Source organism: Mercenaria mercenaria, unplaced genomic scaffold (genome assembly GCF_021730395.1).
Source record: "Mercenaria mercenaria strain notata unplaced genomic scaffold, MADL_Memer_1 contig_161, whole genome shotgun sequence".
Classification (NCBI taxonomy): Eukaryota; Metazoa; Mollusca; class Bivalvia; order Venerida; family Veneridae; genus Mercenaria; species Mercenaria mercenaria.
In genome coordinates this window covers 24725-51196 of record NW_026459599.1, presented here as the reverse complement: position 1 = coordinate 51196, position 26472 = coordinate 24725, and the positions used below count along the sequence as shown (strand labels likewise).

Below are 26472 nucleotides of genomic sequence, written 5' to 3'. Positions count from 1 at the left end.
ACTCACGATGCCATTTTGTTTTCTGACTTAAGTCATTTCTTACGTATCTTAAGTTTAAGCTGTTTTATGAATAGGACTTAAGATTTTTACTTAGACTTAAGCTGAAATCACCACAAGCTTTATGAATACGGCCCCAGATGCGTATGGAATATATAAGTACCAGTGCACGTAGAATAGAAAATTTCAATCTCATAAATGTTGACCATGTACAGGCCAAGAAATGTTGCTCTTTCGATTTTCTTTAGTCTGCCTATATATCCAAAAAAGAGGCCTAGAAATTGCCTTTGATTGCATGTTTTGTTAATGCCCGACAGCCATGTTCATTGTTAAGTTAATTAAAATTAGAAATTTTTCAGGGGGGGGGGGGGGGCTGTCGCCTTCTAAGGGTCATAGTAAGGTCACAGCACAAGGTCAAAGGTCAGTAAGTGCATTTTTGTGATAAACGTCAGATTTTCATCATTTCTGCTACCTTCTAATAGATTTTCAGCTTACTTCGACGATTACTGCGGACCCCGGACTGGGAACTTACTACAGGGGTTTTCAAAAAAACTGTATGTAAGTTTTTTTTCGGTTTTTTTTTTTTTGCAAAACTGAACAGCGGCGTATTTAGCATCCGGTTCTAATGCCGTAATACTGTTTCTATTTAAAATATCCGAGAAAAGATAGTTATAAGATTTAATATCCATTGAATTGCATTTATGAATTACCGATATACATGTATTTTGTCTTACAAGCATCCGTAACAGTGTGGGTGCATTTTTTAAAAAATATCCTTTTACATTTTATACCTTTTTATTAACGTATCTATTATACTAAAATCTTTCGACATCGCAAACTTATTCCCTTTTTATCTGAGTGTAGCAACTTATTTAAATGCTTGTCAATTTCGTGAGGATCTAGCCAGTATTCGCTAGCTGTTAATTCAACGATCAACATACCTTTTAAATAAGGATTTAAACCAATGACCATCTGGTAACGAGACAGACACTCTTCCCCTTCCCCTGTGCCGCAAGAGGTTTGCCTATTTAAGATCAGGGAATCAAAACAACAGTATGTTACAAATTAGTTGAATATTTGGTATCAAAGAATGTATATAGTGATTTTGGAAACATAGTTTCGTACTAATGCACTCGGGTTGCTAAAAATGCTATTGTACGACGCACAATTTTGAAAATGCACGATACGATGCGTGACAGTTTAATGCACCGCAGTAAAAATGTCTTGCTTGGTATTAAACATATATATTCTAAACTATTTCAAACCCTACAAAGTCATTTTTATACGGTACGGAATTCATTCAGTTATCTTATCAGGATATAACAGATGTCTACATTATAAATTATTAAACAAATATATACCGTGAGTTTTCATGAGTTTAAATATTTGTCCAAGTTCCCCAAAACCGAGTCCATGTGTATGCATGTGTTCGAAAAGGTACAGGACCAAAAAGCTTTGTCAATGATAAAGGCTTGTCTCGACTACTAAGCTGGTTGTATCAAATGACCACACTGAATTGTTCAAAAAGTGTCAAAAATATAATTTCGTTGACAATTCTATGCATGCACTCGGGCCATAAAACATATTTTTGAATATGATCGGAATTTGACCTTGGACTAGTCCCATGCCTAATGTTCACAAAACAATTTTCGGTCTCCGCTGGGTTTTAGATCGATATTTTGACAGCCAGTTTTAATGGTACTTAAAGATTAAATTTCCACTGAGACTGATAATTCATACTGAGTAGTCACTTTAAGATAGTAAATTTAAAACAACTTTTAACATGCAATTCTGTTATCAGATTATACGAAGAAAATACGAAGTGGTTATTTCCTTTTTGATGTTTTAGCTAAAATATGGTAATGTATCGGATCTCGTTTCGACGGGGTTGAAAGATACATGTACTAGAACTTCCAGTATGTTAAGACAAAGTGTTGAAATAAATCATCCAAGATATTTCAGTAAAACTTCTATTTTAACGAACATTGGATACATTATCAAAATTAATGAAAATCAATGACCTTTTTCGTACAGAATTCTACTAGAACACGGTATATATACCATACAACAAAAAATAAACGGACTTTAATTTCATTCGGGTTGTTTTATTATTTTTTATCAATAATATTTTGTACTTCGTTTATTTTATTATGTTGCTAGGAAAAAACTAGTCTAGGGATTGTATGGACGGACACATATTAAATTCAGGAATCGCCGTTATCTTCAAATCCATGTTTCAAGTTGTATTATTAATGCATGAACATATTAAGGTAAATTATTATCGTAGTAAAGTGGGATCGAAACTTCACATGTCATATCGTTCGATTCGCACGGAGGTTAAGTAACGCCAGAAATGTTCCAAGATATAAAAACAAAATGTTAAAGCATATGGATAATTGAATAAACATGCTATACGCAAGTAAAATGTGACATCGTATTTAGATGACATCATAATATTGCGATTACGTGTTTTAAATGTAGCCTGTTCACTATCCATATATTTTCAAATGTATGTATTGTATAACAGCAGATAATCTCAAAATACACTAATTTGTACAATGAAGACAAAAGTTACAACACATATAGGTAAAAGAAACATATATACCCTAAGTATGTTTTCTGTTTTGCGAACCTTTAAATATTTTGAGAAAACCCCTACTGTAAGTACGCAGTCCGCTGTCCGCAGTCTGTGTCGAAGTAAATTGAAAATCTCTAATATAAACTTGTTATTTTTCGGTGATAATTATGAATTTGAGAAGTAAAATAAATTACTTTAAATAGATTTATTGCATTAGAGACTGGCAAAATTAAAAACGACTAAAGTTATTTCTATAGAATGAGCTTAACTTTTCATACGCTTAGATATTTTGTTCATTTGTGTAAGATATCTTTCTCATGTTTCTAAAATTTCCGTTTTTAGGCTAACAATTTCAATAAATGCTGGCTGAGTACCAGTACGATTGTCTGTATGAACATAACAGGTAGCAAGTTCTATGTCGCGTATTTTATAAAGATTAGTACAGTCAAATTTGAGGGGCCTCCGTGGCCGAGTGGTTAAGGTCGCTGACTTTAAATCAGTTCCCCCTCACCGATGTGGGTCCGAGCCTCACTTGGGGCGTTGAATTCTTCATGTGAGTCATGTGAGGAAGTCATCCAGCTGGCTTACGGAAGGTCGGTGGTTCTACCCAGGTGCCCGCTCATGATGAAATAATGCATGGAGGGGCACCTGGGGTCTTCCTCTATCATCAAAGCTGGAAAGTTGTCATATGACCTATAATTGTGTCGGTGCTACGTCAAACCTAACAATAAAACTTCGTTTGCTCGAATTCGGATTATCCAATTACTACTTTTGACTCGAACTAAGCTGCAGGTCTGTATAATGTATACTTCACGTTGGCTTGTACTACTGATATCTCGAACACATTTTGCTAGTCCCGTCGAGCTCTAGCAAACATGGTTTGACTGTACTAACCGTTGCCAGATCTAAAGACTCGGTTTGATTAAGTCTATTTGTGGGATAGTTTGAATTGTGCAAATTCTCTCAAGCATCATCTAAAATGGTCTATGCTGTCAATCAAGACTCTATTCCAGTGGTTTACGCATGTGCTGTAGCAATTTTATGAATGTGTGGGCGTTCAGAAATACTATCTATGAATAAAAATCAAGCGATAGTTAATCAAAATGTAAATATAGATATAATATAACTGCAAATGTTATGTGTGTGTGTTTTTTTTTCAATTAGCATTAAAATGGTACACTATATAGTTTTGAATCAGCTAAAATAATTTGGCACATGAACATTAGGCTTTTGTCAGACCTGGTAGCCACTCTTCAAGTGTTTACAATATCTACAATTTTGTTGATCGCGGCCCGGGAGGCCGCGATCATATTGGATAGGTAAAGTATATGCGCGCTGGGGAAAATATTTCATGATGGACCTGTGAATTCTTTACTTATGGGTGAAACAGGTCTCATAAGCGTAAATACGACTAGCTTCTACTGATTATAAAACATACCGTACGATTTGTTGTGAATTAACTGTTGTTGTACTTTTAGTAGTTCAACCGCCACCCTTGTTTAAGAGCAACATTTAAAAAACACGTTTTTTTCCATCCTCATGTAATAAGTAAGTAGACTCGCCTAGTTTAATCAATAACCCACAATTGACCGACCCCTTTGGTACAGTATCTACACGCATAATCAAACTCTATACATAGAGCGCCTACTTCACCCGATTTACATTCGGAACATTTTCACGCGTTTTGGGCTTTATCGTATGTTTAATATGAAATTTTTGAACCGTCCAGAGATGTTGGAAATGTTTGTCTCATTGTTTATTTCTTTTTTAATAAAAATGCTTACTGCTTTCATTGTCTACCACTTTTTTTCCACCCTTGCCTGAAAAAAACAGTAATGAGTTTGTACACTGTTCAGACAATTGTGCTCTGTTGAAATTTAACCAAACACAAGTTTACCTGCATAAACAGAAAGCATGATATGTCACCATGCGCGGATCCAGAAGGCGGGGGGTGGGGAGGTGGGGACCGGGGGTCCGGACCCCCTCTGGAAAATCTTTAAAAAAGGAAAGAAGACAAGAAGGAAAGAAAATGTTTTTCGAAAAAGGCAACATTAGGACTGCATGTAAAGTATATGCGGCTGCTGCTACATACAGGGGATCGGACTCCCTCTGAGAAAATTGGCTGTGTCTGTGCATGGTCACTATACCAAGATTGCCCTGACTCCTGGACGCTCAGCGCCTATATGCTATCACATATAGCATTCAAGTACCATATATGTATAACCCTGATGCCTTGGCTGTACTTCGCTAATAACGCTGCACCTCGTCTATAAGCTGGAGCTCACCCTACTATCCCAGTAGATAACTAAACACTATGTCTATGTCTTTTCGATGCTCGGCCTATATTTGCTATCTTTTATAGCATTCAACTTAAACTGAATATGCAACAAAATGATTATAAGCTTTGCATCGAGAAATATGTACATGTGTTTTCTCGGATTAATATTGCATCGCTAATGTAGCGCAAAATCTCAACTGCAGAACTCGGGTAAATTTCTCAATACAAATCTGATAATCTATTAATGCACACTAGCAGAATAGTACCCTGTGTCAGGATAAGATCATATTCTATCCCTTGCAGATTATATAATATTGGCTGCAAAATTGTTTAATTCCGTAGATGGTGTTGTTTTTTCCATATGGCCAAAAAAGTTACAAAATAAGCTATTTATAGGAGCAACAAAGGGAAGTGATTCTAAAACAAAATTATACTAGTATGTCAACCAAAAACAAAAACAACAATTTTTAGTCCGCAAAAATCCTCACCAGGTACAGATACGTCAAACCACACCTAAATATTTGAATTGACATCTATGACTTCCCTATCAGGCTAAGTGGGTGGGCGAACATTTAGAAAATTTGAAAATTTCTGCTAAGATTATTGATGTTGGTGCCCAGTCTATTGACTAATGCCAAGAAAAAGGTACGAATTGAAACTGATAAAAATATACTTAAATCTTCTCCCAAGAGATGACGGCAATCCTTAACTAGTGATGAAACCTGTGTGCACTTTATGAACCAGCGAAAAGAGTTTATAACAAAATATGTGACACTAAACATGGCAAATACACAATTTAAGTGAAACAAGAGTTTGGTATGCCTTGTTCAACCTTTTGTCCAACTGCCATACTGTTAACATTATTTAAGAAACTTGAAAATCTAAAAAGACCCGCTAAACCCTCAGAGACATTAAGAATGATGCATAGTTTATATCTAGTTCCTGCAAAAAAGCCGAAATTCATGAAAAAACATTATTACGGAATGGATGTATCAAACATGTACAGTAGACATAATCGAAGCTTTAAAATATTTAAGCCAGTTGTTACACACTTTATTTAGAACAATGAACATAGACACGTGTTAATCTGTTGTTAGAGAGAAAATATGAAAACGGAATATATGGTTCAAGTTTCTGTGAATAGGTTTCGTTTAATATTGAACATTTGATACATGAAATGCTAAAATGCGTGTATTGTTGCTTGCTACTCTGATAAGTAATATTGACTTTTAGTAACTGTACTTAAATGTGTTATCCTTTCCAGAATACCATATATTTCAATAGACAATATTAGTTGCAAAAAGCAATCCGATGTTACGTATAAAGACAGAACTGATGCCAATGCTGATAACGTGTGGAAGGGGTCAGGCCAGGTACTTGCGTTTTAGTTAAACATTCAGCTCGCACGTACATTGTAATTCTCTAAAATATAGATTTTGTCATCAAAGTAACAGATTACTGTTTGCTTGGCAGTTATATTTCATATCATATTAAAGGTGAAAGACATCTTTCAGGAAGTTCGATAAATTTCAAATTCTTTAAAGTTATAATACTGGCCATATAAGATTACGTAGCGAAAGTAATAGGAAGGTCATTTTTCTACAGCAACGCATAAAACATCCGTTCACGAAGATATTGGCTGGATAAATTTACTTGTAAATTGATAGATTCCACCGATGGAGACGGATATAAAAAATGTTACTTTCGGTTTCAGTGACACAACCGCCATCATTCGGATACGTCCGTGACTATGCTAAAGGAAGTGGCTAATCGTACGGTCCCGTATGAATAGTGAAATAAACCGCAGGTGGCTATTCGTACGGCAGTTTTGTATTACATTGTACTGAAGTCATTCAACTGATATGTTTTCAACCGATTTCTTTACTTTTCTTTAATTTTCAGTCGCACCTAAACAGGAAATAATTTCGAATATAGAAAAAGGCTAATTTTATGTCTGCGTGCAATATTGTTGTCATCGTATGACACATATGACACATATGACAATAATAAGTCCACTCTCTCTCTCTCTCTCTCTCTCTCTCTCTCTCTCTATCTATCTCCTCTCTCTCCCCAACTGAAAACTAGAGACGCTGCTAAATATCTGAGCGTCACACTAAGTAAATACATGTATCTCATTTGGTCAGAATATGTTGATAACATCACTTCAAAAGCAAACAATTCACTTAGATTCATCAGAAGAGTAAAAAACAAAAACAAAAAAAAGAACAGGAAAGTAAAAGAAACAACTTATAACACAATGTCCGCCCACAGCTTAAACACTGCTCCTCTATAAAAATGAGACTAAAATTTACATGTCTTCACTTGGTACCGACAGTGTTCCACAAGACTGGAGGACGGCTATCGTTGTCCCTGTATACATAAAGGGCCCGAGAAGCAAAGCCAGCAATCATAAACCTATTCTCTTACTTGCAATTGCTTTCAGCTGATGGGGCATGTTTTCGTATCAAATATTATTAATCATCTAGATAATAAAATTTGCTTAATTCCTTCCAACATGGCTTCCGCTCAAAGCACAGATGTGAATCTTAATTATTAAATTTTAGTTAAGAATTTTTGATTACCTTGAAGCTAGTAAATAGACAGACCTAATAGTAATGGGCTTTATCAAATCGTTTGACAAAGTCGATCACAATCGTCTGGTTTACAAGCTATTTCAATCAGGTATATATAGAAAAACAGCCATGTGGATTAAATATTTCCTATAATATACCACATTTAGTATCAGGGGTACCGCAAGGGTATGTCCTTAACCTTGCCTTTTCTTAACAAATCAGTCACCTGCCAGGCTCACTTAAAAGCACTGTAAGACTCGTTATTGATGATACAGTAGTTTATCTCACTATAAATATCATGCATGATTGTGAGACTCTCTACCAGTAATTTATATTATTGATCAAAAATCTAAGGGTCCTCCGTGACCGAGTGGTTAAGGTCACTGACTTAAAATCACTTGCCCCTCATCGATTTGGGTTCGAGCCTCACTCGGGATGTTGAATATTTAATGTGAGGAAGCCATCCAGCTGGCTGAAGGTCGGTGGTTCTACCCAGGTGCCCGCTCGTGATAAAATAATACACGGAGAGACACATGGAGTCTTCCACCACAATCAAAGCTGGAAAGTCGCCATATGACATATTATTGTGTCGGTTCGAAGTGAAACCCATTGCAACAAAATAAAATAAACATGTAGCTAAATGAAATTGATTAGAATTGAATTGAATATTCTCCTTGAAATGAGAACATCTTACGGAATGACTATTCCTGAACTGATAAATGAATGAAAGGACTTGAATGTTTAGAAGGAATATGATAAATGTCTTCAGCAGCTCAAATACAAAAGCCTTTTTCAAAACTGGAACTTTTGCTTGGGTGTTTTTACATTTATTGTTATTTTGAATGTGATTGTATGTATTACATGTACCTATATTTATGATTTATACATGATTTATTATGATGATGAGCTTGTATGCTTAAATCAAGATATTTTGTTCTGTTCTGTTCTGTTCTGTACAAACATTGTTTGTTATGAAGATTCATGGTAACTTTATTGCACTCAGTATTATTATCATTTGTGTCATGAGATCATCATGGAGTTCATGCAATGGAGACACTTTTATTTACACTGTACTGTCACCAATTTGGAACCAGTGCGATGGTGTCGACATAAAATCCAAATGATGCTTTTGTTTGCCTTGGTCAAAGATCGAACTATATGACATTCCTTTGTTTGTTTTATAAGTTTCGACTTCATCTGACTGTCTATTACGTTTTACTTTGTCTACATATTTTGGCGTTAAAATTCGTTATATTCTATGCATTAATTCCTACACTGATGTTAGTTTCATTTTAGATGTCTGCGGGCTTTTGTTTTAATTAGCCAACTTTAATTTTATCTTGCTTTTCAATATAGGACCAATTCAAGTGGATCAGAAAAATTTTCATTATCATAAAATAAAGTATGTGTGTTTTTCTAAGAATAGTTGTTTGTTTTCTTTGATTTCAATGATTACTTTAGTCCCTAATGTAACAGTTTCAGATACTGCAGTTATTATAGTATCACTTCAAAATAAAAATATGGGACAAAACTCAAGCTTTATACCTTAGTTTAATCATTGTAACCTTACTTGGCAAGCAAATAAAAATACTAGCACGGCAATATTTGCGGTTTAAACTGCTTATATCTTTGCAAACGTCCTATAACCCGATGTCTTCCATGCAGAGCAATTGAGTAATTTTTCTACCATAGACGGCTAGACTAGAACTGTACTTTTCATTTTTCATTTAGACTTCCCTTAAGATATTCTAGCGCATGTACACTTATAAATACCTAAATTTATTATGTAATTAATCCTGATTGCTATCAATCCTTTCGCAAAAAATAATTCATCTAGTTATATTGGACTTTTATAAAAATTTTCAATATTCATTTTTTCCTGTACAACAAAACATGTAATTAATTTGATAGACACCAAACTTGAGGGGTTTTAGGTCTGTCAGCATGGTCAGTTTCTCAAGGGCTGCTGATAGTCCCACAGACGTTTGGGTGCAAATCATATAAATATGCCACATTATACCTCAATAAATAAAAGATACTTTTTAATTAGCCACATCATTGATATCTGCATGCAATAGCTAAAACTTCACATACAAATTACATCATCACTAATTTTACATAGGGTTTTTTAAATTAATACTATCATTTTCTTGAAAAATGGCCGAGATTAGGCTATCAAAATTTCTTCCGTAAAAAATGCAGCTACAAACATAGGGGAAAGCTGTTTCATGCAGACCTGTTTACTTCTACGGTTTGACCATATTCACTACGTTTGTGCAGCAGAAAATAAGGAGTAGGCCTCACCAAATCAAAAAGTTGTTCATCGGTTTTGCCGCTCGTATATTTTCAGAAACACATTTTTTGTTTGTTTTTGGCTTGCGCTTGCTCCATTGAAAGATTTGTTGGTACACTACTTTTTGCGGACGTAACAGTGTACAAATGCTTATAATCCAGTCCCAGATTGTTCTAAAATGAACTTAAATCACAATAAATACATTTCGTCTACAATATATTATGATACTTATATTTAGTTGCATTAAAGTTGCGTTAGCTTTGTACTTCTATCTAATTACTACATGATGGGTCTTCACCAAACTTTGTAAGAAGCATCCCTGAACGGACGTTTCACATGTTTGTTGAAATAGTTCTACTTGACCTATTAAGGGGCCACCAGAGCTAAAAAGAATAGTCTTTTAACAATTTCCTCTCATAAAGCGTTTTATGTAAACTTAGTAAGAAGCGTTAATTAATGGACCTCGCACAGTTCTACTTGCCCCTTCTCAATGGAAAGCAAGAGGTAAAACTAGAACAACTTCTTTTTATGAATCACTTGATGTATTTCACTGAACTTTTTGTCACATCCTTGAATAGACGTCTCCCAAATATGTTCACATTGTTTCACTTGACCCATTTAGTGGTCACCAGGATAGTAAATAAAATAACCTTTCAACGACTTTTCCTAATGAATTATATGATGTATCTTTACCAAACCTGATCTGTGGCATTATTGTGTGGACCTCTCTTCAGTTTGTTGGCTCCTCTTAGGGGCTACAAGGGCTAAAATAGCAAAACCATTAAACAACTTCTTCTAACGTGTCTTCTCCACCACAGCAGTATCCTTTACTGAAACTTTCTCAAATGTGTTCAAATGTTTCGACTTGACCTCTTTTAGGGACCGTCATGGCTTAAACATTAAACCATTTAAAAAGCTTCTTCTCAACAACTGCTGAAAATGTGTAGACCCCCTTTTATTAAAACTTGAGCTGAAATTGTCCGCCAGAAGCTGTGATGTAATCCTAACAGCCACTACAATGATTGAATAATCTTTCCATCCTCACAAGGACTTTCCTATCAGGTCATTATACATTAATTTGATTATCATTAAATTTCTTCTTCTAGATGGGAGACAATGGGGAGGGGACTTATTTTTTAAATATTGTCTGTAACATGTGAATCTGAGATTCAGGGTGAGCTATTAGCACAGCTGGATGGTCCGTCACCCATCGTCCATCGTCCACAATTCACATAAAACATCTCCTTCGCTGAAAAAATAACTGGTTAGAATTAAAAAAAACTTGCTATGCAGCTTCCCTGCAAGGTCCTCTCTCAAGTTCGTTCAAACAGAGGCACTTGGCTTCTTTGAGTGACCTCGAGCAATTTAAGGTAGTTCTGCACCTTTGAAAAACCGGAAGTGATGGCGTAACGTCATTTATCCGGAAAACGTAGAATAGAGCCTGGATTCGGCGTACGGAAAGGAAAATCTGTTTATGAATTAATCGAAACCTGTGAGTAAATTTGTTACAATGGCACTGTTGCTATATTTCAAAATTGAAAATATGATATCAAAACATATGACACGTTAAAAAATTCAAAATAATGTCTTAAAATTAATGTGAAATGTCCGATTCCCTTTAATCATGGTCAACTATCTCAAAAAATAAGCACACGGACCTATACATTTTATTTTACCAAATCATAGGCCATGTGTTTATTTACAACTGTGAGAAGTTTCATCAAAATCTACATTGTAGAACAAAAATTATTCGCGAAAATGTAATGAAAGTTATGATTTTCCCATAGATTCCCATTATGAAATATTGCGCGAGGTCCAAATTTTTCAAACCAGTCTAGCAAAAAATCAAGCACATGGCCCCATCTTTTTTTTTTTTGCTGAATTTTCTAGGTATAATCTGAAGTTTTGAAAAATTGGAGTTTAATCAAATTCTACATTGTAGAAAAAATTTCGATCCAAACGTGCAGAACTACCTTAAACTGAAAAATATATAAATGACTTCTACTCATCAAGTGCTTGGTAGATCTTCATCAAATTTAGTCTGTAGCATTATTGTTTAACCATTCTGATCCATTAGAGCTGAAACAGAAATAATTTTAAACCACTTTTACTTTCACTCATGAAGTGCATGACTGATCTTCATCTGGTCTGCAGCATGCTTTAAAAAACCTTCAGCTCAATTTCTTCGAATGGAGCCATTGGCCTGTTAAAGAGGACACTTAAGCTAAAATTAGAATGATGTTAAAATGACTTTTTGAAGGATCTACATTAAATTTGATCCATAGCATCTTTGTAAGGACCTCTCGGATTTATTAAAAGTGGGGTATTTGACCTTTGTATGTTTACTGAATACTAAACACAGTTGTAACCATTCATGTTTCAGTGTGTCATGCATATATTCAAAATCAAATAGTAAATTTTAGGTGAACGACTCAGGGCCACGATGGCCCTCTTGTTTATTAGACCATTGAAAATTAATTGCTAGATTATCGTCCATATTTTCTTTAAAATGGTGTGGGAGGGAGAGTTTTGTATTATTAGATTAATGTATTATATGGTTAACAAAAATATGACATCCACAACCGAAGGCATTATGATCCAAGAAGTAAAAAGCTGGAAAACAAACTTCACAGACTGTTTTATAGATGTTCACTTTACAAGTTTTAAATTTTATTTATTCCACTCAGTTCATATAAATATAAAATATTTGATTACTGTCTTTCTAAAATTAAGTTTATCCAGCGAGTTAAAGAACAGTTTATCGACCCGAATCTGTGCTAAGGAGGATAAATTTTTCGGAAAAGAGCTGGATAAACTAAATATTAGAAAGACAGCAACCTAACTTAATTGTTCTATTTATCCTGCAACCAATAAAACCTGTTAAGAGTAAAATGTTTTATAAAAAATTATTTTTGGATACAAAAGTAAACTATTCACATTTTAATGATCTGTAACTCCCTCCATAATCCGGCCCCATTTCTCGTTTCAGTTTAATACGATTGCTTAGATATTAAAACAAAAAAAATCCTTTATTTACAGTTCGACTTCTGTGTAACATTAATCAAAGATGCTAAGTGGCTGTCCATGTACAAAACAAGTATTGAACGGAATACAGCCAAAAGCAACTCTGGAATTGAAATTACTACTTATTTTAAAACTACTACATTTCTGGCATGAAACTGAGAATTCAGTAAAAGTCCTTCTACAACGAATGACTAAGATCCAACTATTACGACAAATGCCTGCTTAAAGCAGGTTAAAAAGCCTCAATTTCTAACCAGATAAAATTAAAGTTCCGAAATGCTAAATCAGACAAAGTAATGTCGATTGAGCCGCAGTGGGTGCATGATGAACAGTTACTGTTCAAACAATCATCACATCTTCTGTGATCTTGAACGAGATAACAATGCTTGCTGTACATTTACTTAAAAAGTAGCCCGTCACCACCTGCCGTGTAAAAGCACGGTGTCGTATAAGGCAACATTTATACGGTAAACTGATTTAAGCGAAATAAAGGGGTAGTGAAGTAAAAATGACGACATGAGATTTCCTGTGATATAACATAGATATAACTTCCAATTTTTAGGTATTTTAGGTATCTGTTCCTGGTGAGGAGATTTTTGTGGACTTATTTTCCTTTGTTGCTACTACAAATAGCTTGTTCTTGAAACTTTTTAACCTGGTTTTTAGAACTGGATATGCCATTGCTTGGGCTTGCTGTCTACAAGACTTATAAAGAATATGTTTTACTATAACATCTACGTCAAGTTTGATAAGTATAGCTACTTTGGGCTGGTGTCTTTACAGTCATTTCTCTTGAATTATTGAAAATTGTCGAAGTTTGAATCATATGGTAGAAATTCATTTCGAAATCAGTCATTTTGAAATGATGCTCTCCAAGAATTACAACTCGGCCACAAAATTAAAATTCCATTTGTAAAATTAATAGTAAATACAGGTGCTTGTGTAAAGAAATTTACCATGACGGGCGTATAGTGTGACATTCTGGTACTCTTGTTGTACTTGACCATTTCGTTACATAAAAATGAAGAACAGAACAAAACAAAATGTAGTGTAAAACATTATCGGTGCTTTCCCTATTTTTAAACAATCATTGTATAGTATTTAGGCACAAAGAAAAGAAAATGGTAGCTTTTTCCATGCAAGCAGTGATAACATTTCCCACATGAAATTGATGCAACAAATTATTTCTAACCGGTATATGTCATCTTCCTTTCACAAACATTAAATCTAAGCTTGATTCTTCCTCCACCATCAAAGCTGGAAAGTCACCTGCAACGTGTACTGTAAAAGTCATATTGTGTCGCGAGGTTTTTATTTTCGCAAAATTTCGCAAACGAACCTTCTCGCTGAAATTTTTGCACATTTTGCTTCCATACTCCAACCACTGACTGATGTGGCAACCTCGCGAAAAAATCGAAAATCAGGAAATCGCGAAAAAAACAACCCGCGAAATATAAGAAAATTGATCTGTCCAACTGCAACCAGCAGTTAATCGTCCTTTCAGGCGACCACACCTGTTATCAAGATATTTCGAAAACGTTATGTCTTCACAGAGACAACACCCCCCCCCCCCCCCCCCCCCCTCCCCCCGATAGCCTAATTTGCCCGTCTAAATAGCATAATTCATCTCTTGGGTATATAACCTTGCTGCCGGGACACAACATTTGTAACTCTAACACGGACATATATGACTTTTTTTAGAATGCTTTCATGAAAAGATAGGAATGTATGTATTTTCTTTCCTGTTATATGGAAACATTGTTCCTTTGGATTAACATTGAAATCGAGAAATCTGGGGGAGGGGGTTTGTGTTAGGATAAAAACACTCTTTTTTAAGTTCAAACAATAATCTAAACGTAATTCACACACAATATATATAGCTAGTAATGCCCTTTCTCTCCAATAAGCAGCCATTGACTTCCGCTTTAAGCTATCATCTATATACAAAAACATCGGAATATCAAACTATTTTAGAATTTAGTTAGTGGACTGAATGTTCGAATTTGTTAGACGTATGACGAAAAGCCAAAAAGCCAAAAGGGAGAGTGTGGAATGTAAAGAAGAACACCCCCCCCCCCCCCCCCCCCCCCCCCCCACACACTGAAAACCCATTAATAGCTGCATGATGTAGCGCTTAACGTAACGTTGTCAAAACCCGATTTGTCATCTACTGGGAAAAGTACGCACCAACATGTGTTGACCTTGGCACGTCTTTTAAAGGGAAAATTAGACCTATTAATCCAGTTATTTAGGTACATAAGATTAATATTTAATCTTGGTTTAATCGGTTCAACTGTCGACGGCGCTACAATATATGGCGGCTCACACTCACCAACTTTGCCTAAACAAACAATGGAACTCTTTTGTAATCGATCACACACTATTTCGCTCATAAAAGACACAAACAATTTGCAATTATTTGCATTCTTGAACGCTCTAGGTAATGGGCAATCAGTCATAAACGACATCCTTGAATAAGCTTTTGAAAGGTACAATGTAATCATCAATGTTAACACCGGCCCTAGCCATGACTCCACCTCATTGGACTCGGCATTTGTGTCTAGTATTGTTTTGTGTAAAATTGGATGTAATTGTCCTAACACAAAGTTATAATTGTCCATCAATAATAAAACATTGAAATTCAGGGATTACGTTGGCCTCATGTGCTTCTACTGCAGATTTTGAATTGCTAATTCAATTGAAAAGGTCTGCCATCAATCTGATCATAAATTTGCATCCTAACCTCTTGATCCAGTGGATCAAATCGCTTTGATAACATTCGTTTCACAGGATTTAATCGAGTAAATATTCTGAAAGTAAATAGATGAATGCAAGTAAAAAATCAAGCATCAAACTAGGTTCTGTATTTAAATCGCGCTGTTGACAGTATTTAATTATTTCCGGATGTCACCGGACAGTCCGACAAACTACAGATTTTTTATCACTATTTGCTAAAATCATAGGACAGATCTATACTTGATATGTAGGTAGCATTTTCATAATGTAATAATAACATGGTAGAATATGTCATGGAAACTTAGATCATACTCCACCACTACAATATGTGGTCGCATAATTTAGCTGTTTTGCGGTTTGTGTGTTTGAATGAAAATATTTTTCTTGCATCAAACAAGACCAAACTTTTCTTTTAATCTTTATTCAGCACTGACAATATTCTTCAAGAAAATGTAAGTTACTGATGTGTGCTACGGCCATTGGAAATATGTCAATTTTATATAAAATAGTGTGTTGTAACCTATAACCTTGGGTTGTGGTGCAGTAAAAAATTGTACACCGTGATATTTCAAAGGCTGTATTGGCCCCGAGCTTGCAGTATATCTGTATTGTGTCGGACAATAAAATTGGGTTAAGCGCAGTTTTTCAACAGTCAAATATTAGAATTCCCCTTAAAAAGATTTGTTAAAAAGGTTAGGAAAAAAGCTGAATTTGACGCACGTGCAAAAAGAAACGATATGCAGAATTATGAAGTCTTGTCACAGTGAATTCCCTTGGTTAAATTTGCGTATGTCTATCATTTAGCGCATATTTTTGTGACTATTGATTATATATCCTGCTTCAATGATCATGAGTTTAAATAGTTTTGGATTATATATGAAAGTGTGCAGTGAATATGTGAGCATGAACAATACTATAAATGTTTATAGCTTTTGTTTAAAACAAGCCGTATTTCCATTAACGAGGTATACTATGCTCGATATCAAAATTCAACCCTACATTGCTACTGCTTAAAAGCAGTGACATAAAAATATACATTCTTAACGAATGAAAGTAGAAATGCTATGTTTCAATATCGGCACCTATTAGGTTTAACTGACAGAAAAAAAGTTTTCGCTTACAACTACGGTGTTCCGTTAGAGCCAGCGCTTGCTCCCTGTGAACGCGAAGCGTGAAGGTACGACGGTACGATAGCGAAGCGCGACAGTACGGTAGTGACAACACGACAGTGTGATGAAATAGTGTCACCATCGTACTGTTGCACTTCGCCATCGTACTTTCACGTTTAATTATCTTTTCTCTGTTTACTTAAGGGCCGACTTTAATTAAACTCTGTATTTTATAGTATTGTCAATTCTGTCCAATGAGCAAATAATTGGAACGCTTTTCGGCATGTGTATTATTGAAATGAATATCACCAGAGCTGAAGTTATTCAAATGAAAATTCCCCGGCAGAGTGTCACTCAAATGAATATCATCTAGCATGATGATATTAAAAAAATATCATACTTTAATATTGTTTGAAATGTACTATTCCAAAATAGGCTCAGTTGGTCTATGGCTATTTTACATTGTTCACTTGAGGGATGATAAAAACGAATATCACTCAACCGAGTGTAATTTAAGAACAAAATAACATTGTTTTAAAATTAACCTCTCTATGGAAAAATAAATGATAATTTATTAACATGTAATTAATTGTTTTGTGATAAAACGTTGTTTAACCAGCTCATATATTTCAACCCATGAAACATTAAAAGTATATATTGTCAGCTAAATATAATAAAATACACTGTTGTTTTAACTGAAGAAGCGTATTGGATAAAAATGTAGATTCATGTTAAACAAGATTATTAGTAAGTAAATCCAAAGGACTTTCCTCCGTCTGACCGTACAGTTCTATACATTAAAGCTGGCCCTTAAGTAAACAGAGAAATGTTGGTCATGATCAACAATTAGGTAAAATTTGCCGTCTTATCGGTAAAATTATCCCCCTTGAAATCACCTGGCAGTGCGATATCGATTTTTATCTGGTTGATATTTTCCAATAGCGCGACAGTACGATGTTGACACTAGGTTGGAGAAGCACAACAGTGCGATGGCGAAGCGCGACAGTATGATGGTGAAGCGCGACTGTACGATGGCAAAGCGCAACAGTACGATGGTGACACTACGATGGTGAAGAGCGACAGTGCGAGGGCGAAGCGCGACAGTACGATGGCAAAGCGCGACAGTAAGATGGTGACACATAGTTGTTCAAAAATTAATTTAACTGTTTCTAGTGTAGCGAAAAGGAAAAATAGTCACGGGTCGCTACATTAAATGGTCCCGCGAACCGGATGAGGATTAAAAGACACCAGCAGGATTATGAGAAATTTCGATCTGGACATTTGTTTAAAGCATTCATTGCAATTTGGAGTAAAGATTCGATCTGCAGACAAACGATTGACTAAATTCTTAACAAATGTGTTGAAGATGGAATAAAAGAAAGAAAAAAGGAGTAAACTGTAAAAAGGAAAATAAAATTGGGCTTGTGAACGAAAAATGCTGGAGTAAATTAAGGGTTATGTGCTGCTGTTTGATAGGAAAGTAAAACGAAAAAGAGTCAGCAAAAATTGAAAGAAAAATTGTTAGATTTATGCAAAGGTTCAAATTTATCAGACACGCAGTGTTAGGCGTTGCCCAGACAGGTTAAAGTAAAGAGTCGTGTGCAAAATTCATGAATGGAATTCCAGTGATATCTTGTTAGCTGAAACACGAGTGTGCCAGTCCAAAAATAATTAGGTGTTGAAATCGGAGACAATATAATCTACAGAGCAGTGATAAAAGGTCGTTAAAGCATAATTGCTGATGAAAGTTTCCATTGGAAATAAATAGGCTAAGTGCTTAAATATGATATTTAGACTAAACAAATATGGAAAAGCAAAAAGACGGCCAGGAGGCTATTAGTGCGATGTCGTCAAATTCGAATTTACGATATCTGAAAAGCGTGAGGACACGGTTTCGAAATACGTTGAAGGAAGAGGTTGAGAAAGCTGCATCATTATTAACTTCGGAATCTGAGGAATACGAGTTAGATGAAAAAATAAGCAGTGCTTCGTCATGTATGGAAAAGATTAGCTTATACCGAGAAAAGGTAGAAAATCAGAGCGAAAAACTAGTCACATCGATGGGGGAAAGTGAAGAAATTGAAGTGATTGTGGATGATGACTGTAGTTTGTGTTTCCGTGCAATGGACATTTATCTAGAACTAAAGAATTTCTTGAGCAAACTTTATAAGTTAAAGGACAAATTAGAAGAAAAAACACATGAAGAGTCAGACACTCATCTGTTAATTCAACTACAGCAAAATATGCAACAATTAATGTCTTCACAAATGAAGCAACAAGAATTTACAAACAGAAAAGAAGCTGAAAAATTGTCGGCAGTTAAGCTACCGAAAATAGATATGATATCTTTCGCCGGTGATAAAACTAAGTGGACTGAATTTTGGGACTGTTTCCAGAGCGCGGTACACAACAATAAAATGATATCAAACATTGAAAAATTTACCTATCTGAAGAGCAAATTATTCGGTGAAGCAGGAAGGGCGATTGCTGGATTAGCCCTGTCGAGCGAAAACTATAACGTAGCAATGGATATTTTGAAGAAAAGATTTGGCAATTCACAAGAAATAATTGATCTTCACTACAAACGTCTGATAAACATTCCGTCGGCTACAAACAAAGTTAGCAGTTTGAGATATTTGATAGACAATGTCGATAAACATTTTAGAAGTCTGGAAAGTCTCGATCAAAACGTCAACCAAGACATTATTGTGTCGATCATAAAGTCGAAAATACCTGAAGATGTGTTACTGCAACTTGAAATCATGAAAGATGTCGACGAAAAGTGGACAGTTAGAACTATAAGCAAACGGTTAAATGACTATATTGTAGCGCGTGAAAGGGCAGTAAAGGACACGAACAGTACCGACATTAGACAACGACGCTCAGCTACGATGTCATATGAAAGGAAAGAGCGAAGCTTTGGACCGGGAATGAGAAATCGTACGTCTGAATCTACACCAAAACATACGACAGAAGCGTTTGTAGCGGGAGAAAATAGAGCAATTACGCAAGCATTTACGAAAGCGTGTAGATACTGCAACGGCGAGCACTGGAGCGATGAATGTAAAAGGTATAAAACAATTGATGAAAGGAAAAAACGGTTGAAAGGATGCTGTTATAAATGTTTGAAAGATAATCATAGAGCAAAAGACTGTAAAAGCACAAGAGTTTGTACGTACTGCAAGAAAGTGAACGTACATCACAGAAGTTTATGTGACAAAAGATTTCAAATTAATCAAAATCATGAAAGCGCAAATTTGTCCAATGAAGTGGAAAATGTTGAAAATACGGAAAGCGAAAATAAAACATTAGAAAACGAAGAAACAGGACTTCTATCTTACAATGAAAATGTATTAATGCAAACAGCATTTACAGAAATAAAAAATGCAAGAAATGGGCAAAGTGAACATGTAAGACTTATGCTTGACTGTGGAAGTCACCGAACATATGTTTCACAAAGTTTAGCAGATCGTTTGAACCTGGAGGTAAATGGAGAGCAAAGCATTCATCTTATAACATTTGGTAGCAGAAATGAAAAGGTTATACAAACAAAATCAACGAAGATCGATATTAAACTTCAAAACGGAGAGTACATGACACTGACTGCAAATATTGTACCTAACATCACTGGAACTATCAGTAGAAAGGCGGTTAGACTGAAATCACAGTCTAAGTTTGACAGTCTTACAAAGGATCTTATATTAGCGGACAATATCCCCACCCACAATGAAACTGAAACACTTGATTTGCTTATTGGTAATGACTATTACCTGGACATTGTGCAGACTGAAAAAATCGAAGTTCAGCAAGGACTCTACCTATTAGCGACAAAATTTGGCTGGATGCTTTCAGGGAGAACAGAAGTTACTGATGAATATGATTCTAGTGACATGAACATGTTGATTCTAAACTATGGAAATAACGTAACAAAAACAAATGTATTCACAAGGCGGACAGTGTAGTTCCAACAAAAACCAGATATCGAAGACTTTTGGAATGTTGAATCTATTGGAATAACTACTGAAAGGGAAAACACAGATGATCAAATTGTTATGCAACATTTCAAAGATACACTTAAGCGCGAGGACGGGCGATATCAGGTTACATGGCCCTGGAAACGAGATATTGATGAATTGCCGGAAAATCGTGGATTGGCATTAGGGAGACTGAAATCATTAGTTACTCGAATCGAAAGACAACCTGAACTGAAACAGCAATACGACGATGTAATTCAAGACCAGCTTGCAAAGGGCGTTATTGAAAAAGTTGACAAATGTGCAGAGTACGGATATAAACATTATATTCCACACCATGTAGTTATCACACCAACGAAAAGTACAACCAAACTTCGAGTTGTTTATGATGCATCAGCGAAGACAAGAGCTGACAACAAAAGTCTGAATGAATGCTTATACAGAGGCCCTGTCAAGCTACATGACCTCTGTGGAATTTTAATGCGGTTTAGATTACACAAAATTGGTATAGTTGCCGATATAGAGAAGGCATTTCTGCAAGTGGGATTACAACCTTTAGAAAGAGACGTTACCAGATTTCTGTGGCTCAAGGACATCAATACATCAATCGTAAATGAAGACAATATACAAGAATTTCGCTTTGCAAGGGTGCCGTTTGGCGTAATTTCGAGTCCATTTCTACTGGGTGCCACTATCGAATGCCATCCGGATTTATATGAAAGTGAGATTTCAGAAAAACTGAAAAATGATATATACGTGGACAATGTTATTACTGGAACCGAAACCGAGACTGAAGCCATTCAGTTTTACGAAACATCAAAATCGATCTTTAAAGATGCATCAATGAACTTACGTGAATGGACTACAAACAGTAAATCCGTGAATACTTCCATACCTGCTGAAGATAGATCAGGGTGTGAAAAGACAAAGGTGCTAGGACACTATTGGAATGTTAAAGATGACACATTTTCTATCAAAGCGCCGATCTTTTTACCTGAAACGTCACAGATTACAAAACGAACAGTGCTAAAACAGATAGCTTCAGTGTATGACCCTCTAGGTCTTTTCTGTCCGATTTTGCTTCGGGGGAAGATACTTCTACAATCATTGTGGAGTAAACATTGTGACTGGGATGATGAACTTGAAAATAGTGACATTCTGTCATGGAAATCGATCAAAGAAGATTTTGTAAATATCCCAAATTCTCAAATTCCAAGACATGTTGGATTACAAGTTGTCGATGAAAATACAAAAGTACAAAACAGATTGGTTTGCTTCTGCGATGCTTCAAAATATGCATATGCGTGTTGCATTTATCTTATTCAGGGAGATAAAAATGTAACAAAAGGGAACCTTGTATTCGCAAAGTCAAGATTAGCTCCTATAAAACAAAATATGACGATTCCAAGATTAGAATTAATGGCGATGGTCATAGGAGTTCGTTGCACTGAATTTGTGAGAAAAGAGCTGAAATTAGAAATAGAATAAACTTACTTGTTTACGGACTCGCAGTGTGCATTGAAATGGACAGAAACAGAAAAGGCGTTACCCGTATTTATCAAAAACAGAGTTAAAGAAATAAAAAGTCACGGTGACATTTCGTTTAGATACGTATCTACAAAGGAAAATCCAGCAGACGTAGCAAGTAGAGGAGTTACAATGGATCAGCTACAAAACAATCAACTATGGTGGCATGGTCCTAGTTGGTTATCGAAACCGAAAAACGAATGGAAAATTGACGAAAAATTTGTGATAGCGGAATCAAAATTTGAAAATACTGAGAAAGATGTAGAAACGAAGAAAAATGAACCATTGTTAAAATCTGAAGAGGCGCCTGCTTTAGGTTCAGACAATAATTCTCCTTGCGGAATTAAAAGTGAAAAGTACTCATCTGCAATCAAGCTGTTCAGAGTTACAGCCCTTGTCTTACGTTTTATCAAAAGGATAAAGAAACAGAAATGTGAAACTGAATCGATTTCAAGTGATGAATTGTTACATGCCGAAAATTTGTGGATATTGCATTTACAGAGAAAGTGCTATCAAGATGTGTACGAGTCGATAACAAACGGTAAAAAATGTACCATAAAGCAACAGCTTGGAGTATTCATAGATAAAAATGGTCTGCTTAGATGCAGAGGCAGGCTTGAAAACGCAAATATTAGCGATGCAGCCAGATATCCTATCCTTTTACCAAAGAAAGATCATTTTACACGTTTAATCATAGAACGCGCTGATAAACAGCAACTTCATAGTGGATTATCTCAAACGTTGAGTGCTGTGCGATATAAATTCTGGATTCCCAGTGGGCGTGCTACTGTGCGCAGTGTGATACGACAATGCATACTGTGTCGGAAAATCGAGGGCGGTGCGTACAAGATGCCGCCAATGCCTCCGTTTCCGAAGGGACGTGTTACGGAGGCGGTCGCATTTGAAAGGACAGGTCTCGATTATCTGGGACCCCTCAACATAAAAACCTCTGGGGAATATAGAAAGGTATGGGTCTGCCTATTCACTTGTTTAGTAACTCGTGCAGTACATTTGGAGACAGTACACGATATGTCAACAGAAGAGTTCCTATTAGCGTTACGTCGATTCATTGCGCAACGGGGATCACCAATGGAAATAAACAGTGACAACGCAAAACAGTTCAAGTTAGCCAGTGACACAATACATTTAATCTGGCAAAACACTATCAAAAGCGATGACGTGCAAACGTATGTATCAAATCATGGAATAAAATGGAATTTTATTGTCGAGCGAGCCCCCTGGTATGGAGGTTACTGGGAAAGACTTGTGGGACTTGTTAAACGATCATTACGCAAATCTCTAGGACGTAGATCATTGACTGATATTCAGTTACAGACTGTTATCAAAGAAATAGAAAGTGTCATCAATTCTAGACCACTTTTATATGTGGACGATGATATAAATTCTAACATTACGTTAACACCAGGACATTTTCTGACACTGAACCCACGTACGGGCATACCTGAAGCGGATTACGATGATAATGATCCAGATTACGAACCATACGAAAGTTCAACGAAAAAATTGTTAAAACTGTGGAATAAGGGACAAAAACTTTTGAATAATTTTTGGGAAATTTGGAAAAAAGAATACCTCATAAGCCTTCGTGAAAGGACTCAGTCGGAATTAAAATCACACAGAGTGCAGTCAAGTTTTAAACCTAGTGTTGGCGACGTAGTTCTGATTAAAGACGATTTGCCACGAGGATTATGGAAAATGGGAAAGGTGATTAAACTAATAATGTCGAATGATGGACAATACCGATCAGCCAAAGTAAATTTGTCAAATGGTAGAACAATTGGTAGAACACTAAACCATTTATATCCAGTCGAGGTATCCGATGACCATAATTCAACGGAACAAACAAAATTATCAAAACCAGTACTAAAAACACCAAAACAGACAGAACAAACGCGTCCCAAACGAAAAACAGCGATTATGTCAAGAAAAAGAATACAGGAATTAATTGCTAATAAACTGATTAGTTAATAATAAAGTTAGTGAATGTTGACTGGGATTATATTAGATGCTTGAAGAAAAGACTGACATTTGCAAAATTCTTATTCTACAGTAAACTGAAACCGTATAATACTGTATTTATAATATGCTTACTTGCTTTCATTTAATCACAATTTACGTTGACAGCTCATTTGGTAGGAAATGTTCCAAAACAGACGCGTGCTAACAATCTGAATTAATTGCAGTGACAGGTGGATAATTAAGAATGATAAGCTCGTGTTTATCTAATGGTTTAGTGATAAACTTACATTGGGAGAACTGAAACGCATTTGTTTATGATAAGAAACAACAAACTGACTTCTGTTCAATGAAATGTATAAAAGGAAGATTTATTCAACGTAAATTGGAATTTAGTATTCTTATATCTTGCCATTAATATGCTTTTACTTAAATAAGTATTTCTTTCATTGCATTTATATTCTTATAGTTTATAATTATTCATTAAGCAAATAACTAAAACATGTTTTCTAGTAGGTATTGTTAAATGCTGTGTGACACCATTTTCAGCATTTTTGTTTAATTTGAGATTTAATATTATCTTCATTTCAGTTTATGTTAGATGTAATATGTACATGTTATGTTACATGTCTCTTTCTGTTCTGGCCGGAGTGTCGCGAAGTGCGAGAGAAATTTGTAATATTTACTCTACTAACCTAAAACCTAGCTTACATTTTTCTTGATAAGCTTATAATTAGCTTTTTCGACAGTATTACTCATAGATTGGCTATTCAGCTTTGCCTCTCTCCAAATTTGGGAGTTGCTTTTTGATTTGCACACGGCACTAGTTTTTTCTAGAGAAGAGAACGGATATATTCGGTATTTAGGCCAGACAACATCTAAAATTTTACAGAGATTTTAATATAGGAAATTCAAAGATATTTGTTACAAAAGAGGAATAAACTGTAGAAAACTAACATTGTTGTTCAAAAATTAATTTAACTGTTTCTAGTGTAGCGAAAAGGAAAAATAGTCACGGGTCGCTACAATTGTCAAGTGAAATATTTGTTGCGGAAATCTAATAAAGTGTGTGAATAAGACTTACAAAACTTTTGTATATTATACTTTGTATTTGTCACCATATGAAATTGTTCATCTGGAATTTGAAATTTTGAATCAAATGTAGTAAAATTAGCCTGTTTGACATGTATTACCGAAATTATATGCCCAAAATTACAGCTCAGATTAAGTCATCAAAGTTGAAAAAATTTAAAAATTCGAGTACTTTCAGTGATTTAACTGAATCTTCATAACATGTATACGGAATGATGTAGGTCAAGTTCGAACACCAGCCGGTTTTGATCTGTACTCTCGAATTTATGGCCCTTATTTTAGACACAATTTACAAAATTCAAACATTTGTATTTTTAATTTGCACTGAAACAGAATACACATCATCAAGATGTCTAACCAGCTAGGTTAGATTTTACCCCAAGCATTCTGTTTTTGACTGAATTCAACATTCTTAGATGTTATAGTGTCTGGACAAAAACTTGGACTATACTGGAAATATTTATGTACCCTTGATAAATCGTATATTTTTGACGATGTCTTAAATGATACATTTTTGAAATTTGGCATACGTTAACACAATCACGTGGTTAATGTTATCAAGACATTTCAATAAAATCAGTTTGAACCATCATTGATTTTGCTCAATTTACGACCGCACCCCTTTTTTTTAAAAAAAGACACGAACACATAAATATGTTGAAGTTTTTTACACAAGTAAATTTCATTTGAACAAGTAGTCATACAAAAACTTCCAACAACAATAATATCTTTGTCTTGCCTAATTCAGAAAGAAAAGTATATGTATTAAGTATCTACATCTTTGTGTCCATAAAAATGGTGTTCCACTCTATTGTGATAATCTTCATATACTCATTTGAAATTTGAACATGCCAAATGAATGCCTGTAATAATTACGTGTCAAAGAATTAGTTATTAGAATAAATCAAATCTTATGATAGCATGATTTGAGTTTGTCGCTAGTGATTACAATAGTTATTGCTTAATGTTATGAAAATTTAAATAATGTTCATTAAATAATTTGAAAAAAAAAATACTAAAAAACACGGTTTCGTTAGAAAATTTGCTAAGTGTTTATGTACAAGATCGCACTATGAAATAATTATCGAAATACCATAAAGTCATTATTTTACATATCTTGAATTGTCGTTTTCAACCAACTTTTAACAGTAGATCTAGTACAATAAGTTTTATTCAAAATATGTCGACACATCTCTCTTAATCAATACTTTTATCAAGTGACTTGAAACACGATAACTTTGACTGACGACGGAAACTTATCTTCTTCTACCCTTACCTTTTATCTTGCGTCAGAAGAGGTCATTCCACGCTTCC

At 35.2% G+C, this 26472-nt stretch overlaps 3 protein-coding genes across 3 annotated transcripts; all 3 read left to right on the top strand.

Annotated features, from left to right (window-relative positions):
- The first annotated feature begins 18393 nt into the window (after window positions 1-18393).
- On the top strand, window positions 18394-20550 carry LOC128551737 (uncharacterized). The gene has a single exon (XM_053532651.1). It carries the CDS (start codon window positions 18394-18396, stop codon window positions 20548-20550), a length of 2157 nt encoding a protein of 718 aa, XP_053388626.1.
- A 90-nt stretch (window positions 20551-20640) lies between these two features.
- Window positions 20641-22050, top strand: LOC128551736 (uncharacterized). Its single transcript, XM_053532650.1, has one exon. The coding sequence runs from the start codon at window positions 20641-20643 to the stop codon at window positions 22048-22050; it is 1410 nt and encodes a 469-aa protein (XP_053388625.1).
- Window positions 22051-22221: 171 nt separating this feature from the next.
- On the top strand, window positions 22222-24078 carry LOC128551735 (uncharacterized). Its single transcript, XM_053532649.1, has one exon. It carries the CDS (start codon window positions 22222-22224, stop codon window positions 24076-24078), a length of 1857 nt encoding a protein of 618 aa, XP_053388624.1.
- The last annotated feature ends 2394 nt before the right edge of the window (window positions 24079-26472 follow it).

Excerpts from the sequence above, each read along its gene's own strand:
- LOC128551737 (XM_053532651.1), top strand. The coding sequence starts at position 18,394 with ATGGAAAAGCAAAAAGACGGCCAGGAGGCTATTAGTGCGATGTCGTCA.
- LOC128551736 (XM_053532650.1), top strand. The coding sequence starts at position 20,641 with ATGCAACATTTCAAAGATACACTTAAGCGCGAGGACGGGCGATATCAG.
- LOC128551735 (XM_053532649.1), top strand. The coding sequence starts at position 22,222 with ATGGATCAGCTACAAAACAATCAACTATGGTGGCATGGTCCTAGTTGG.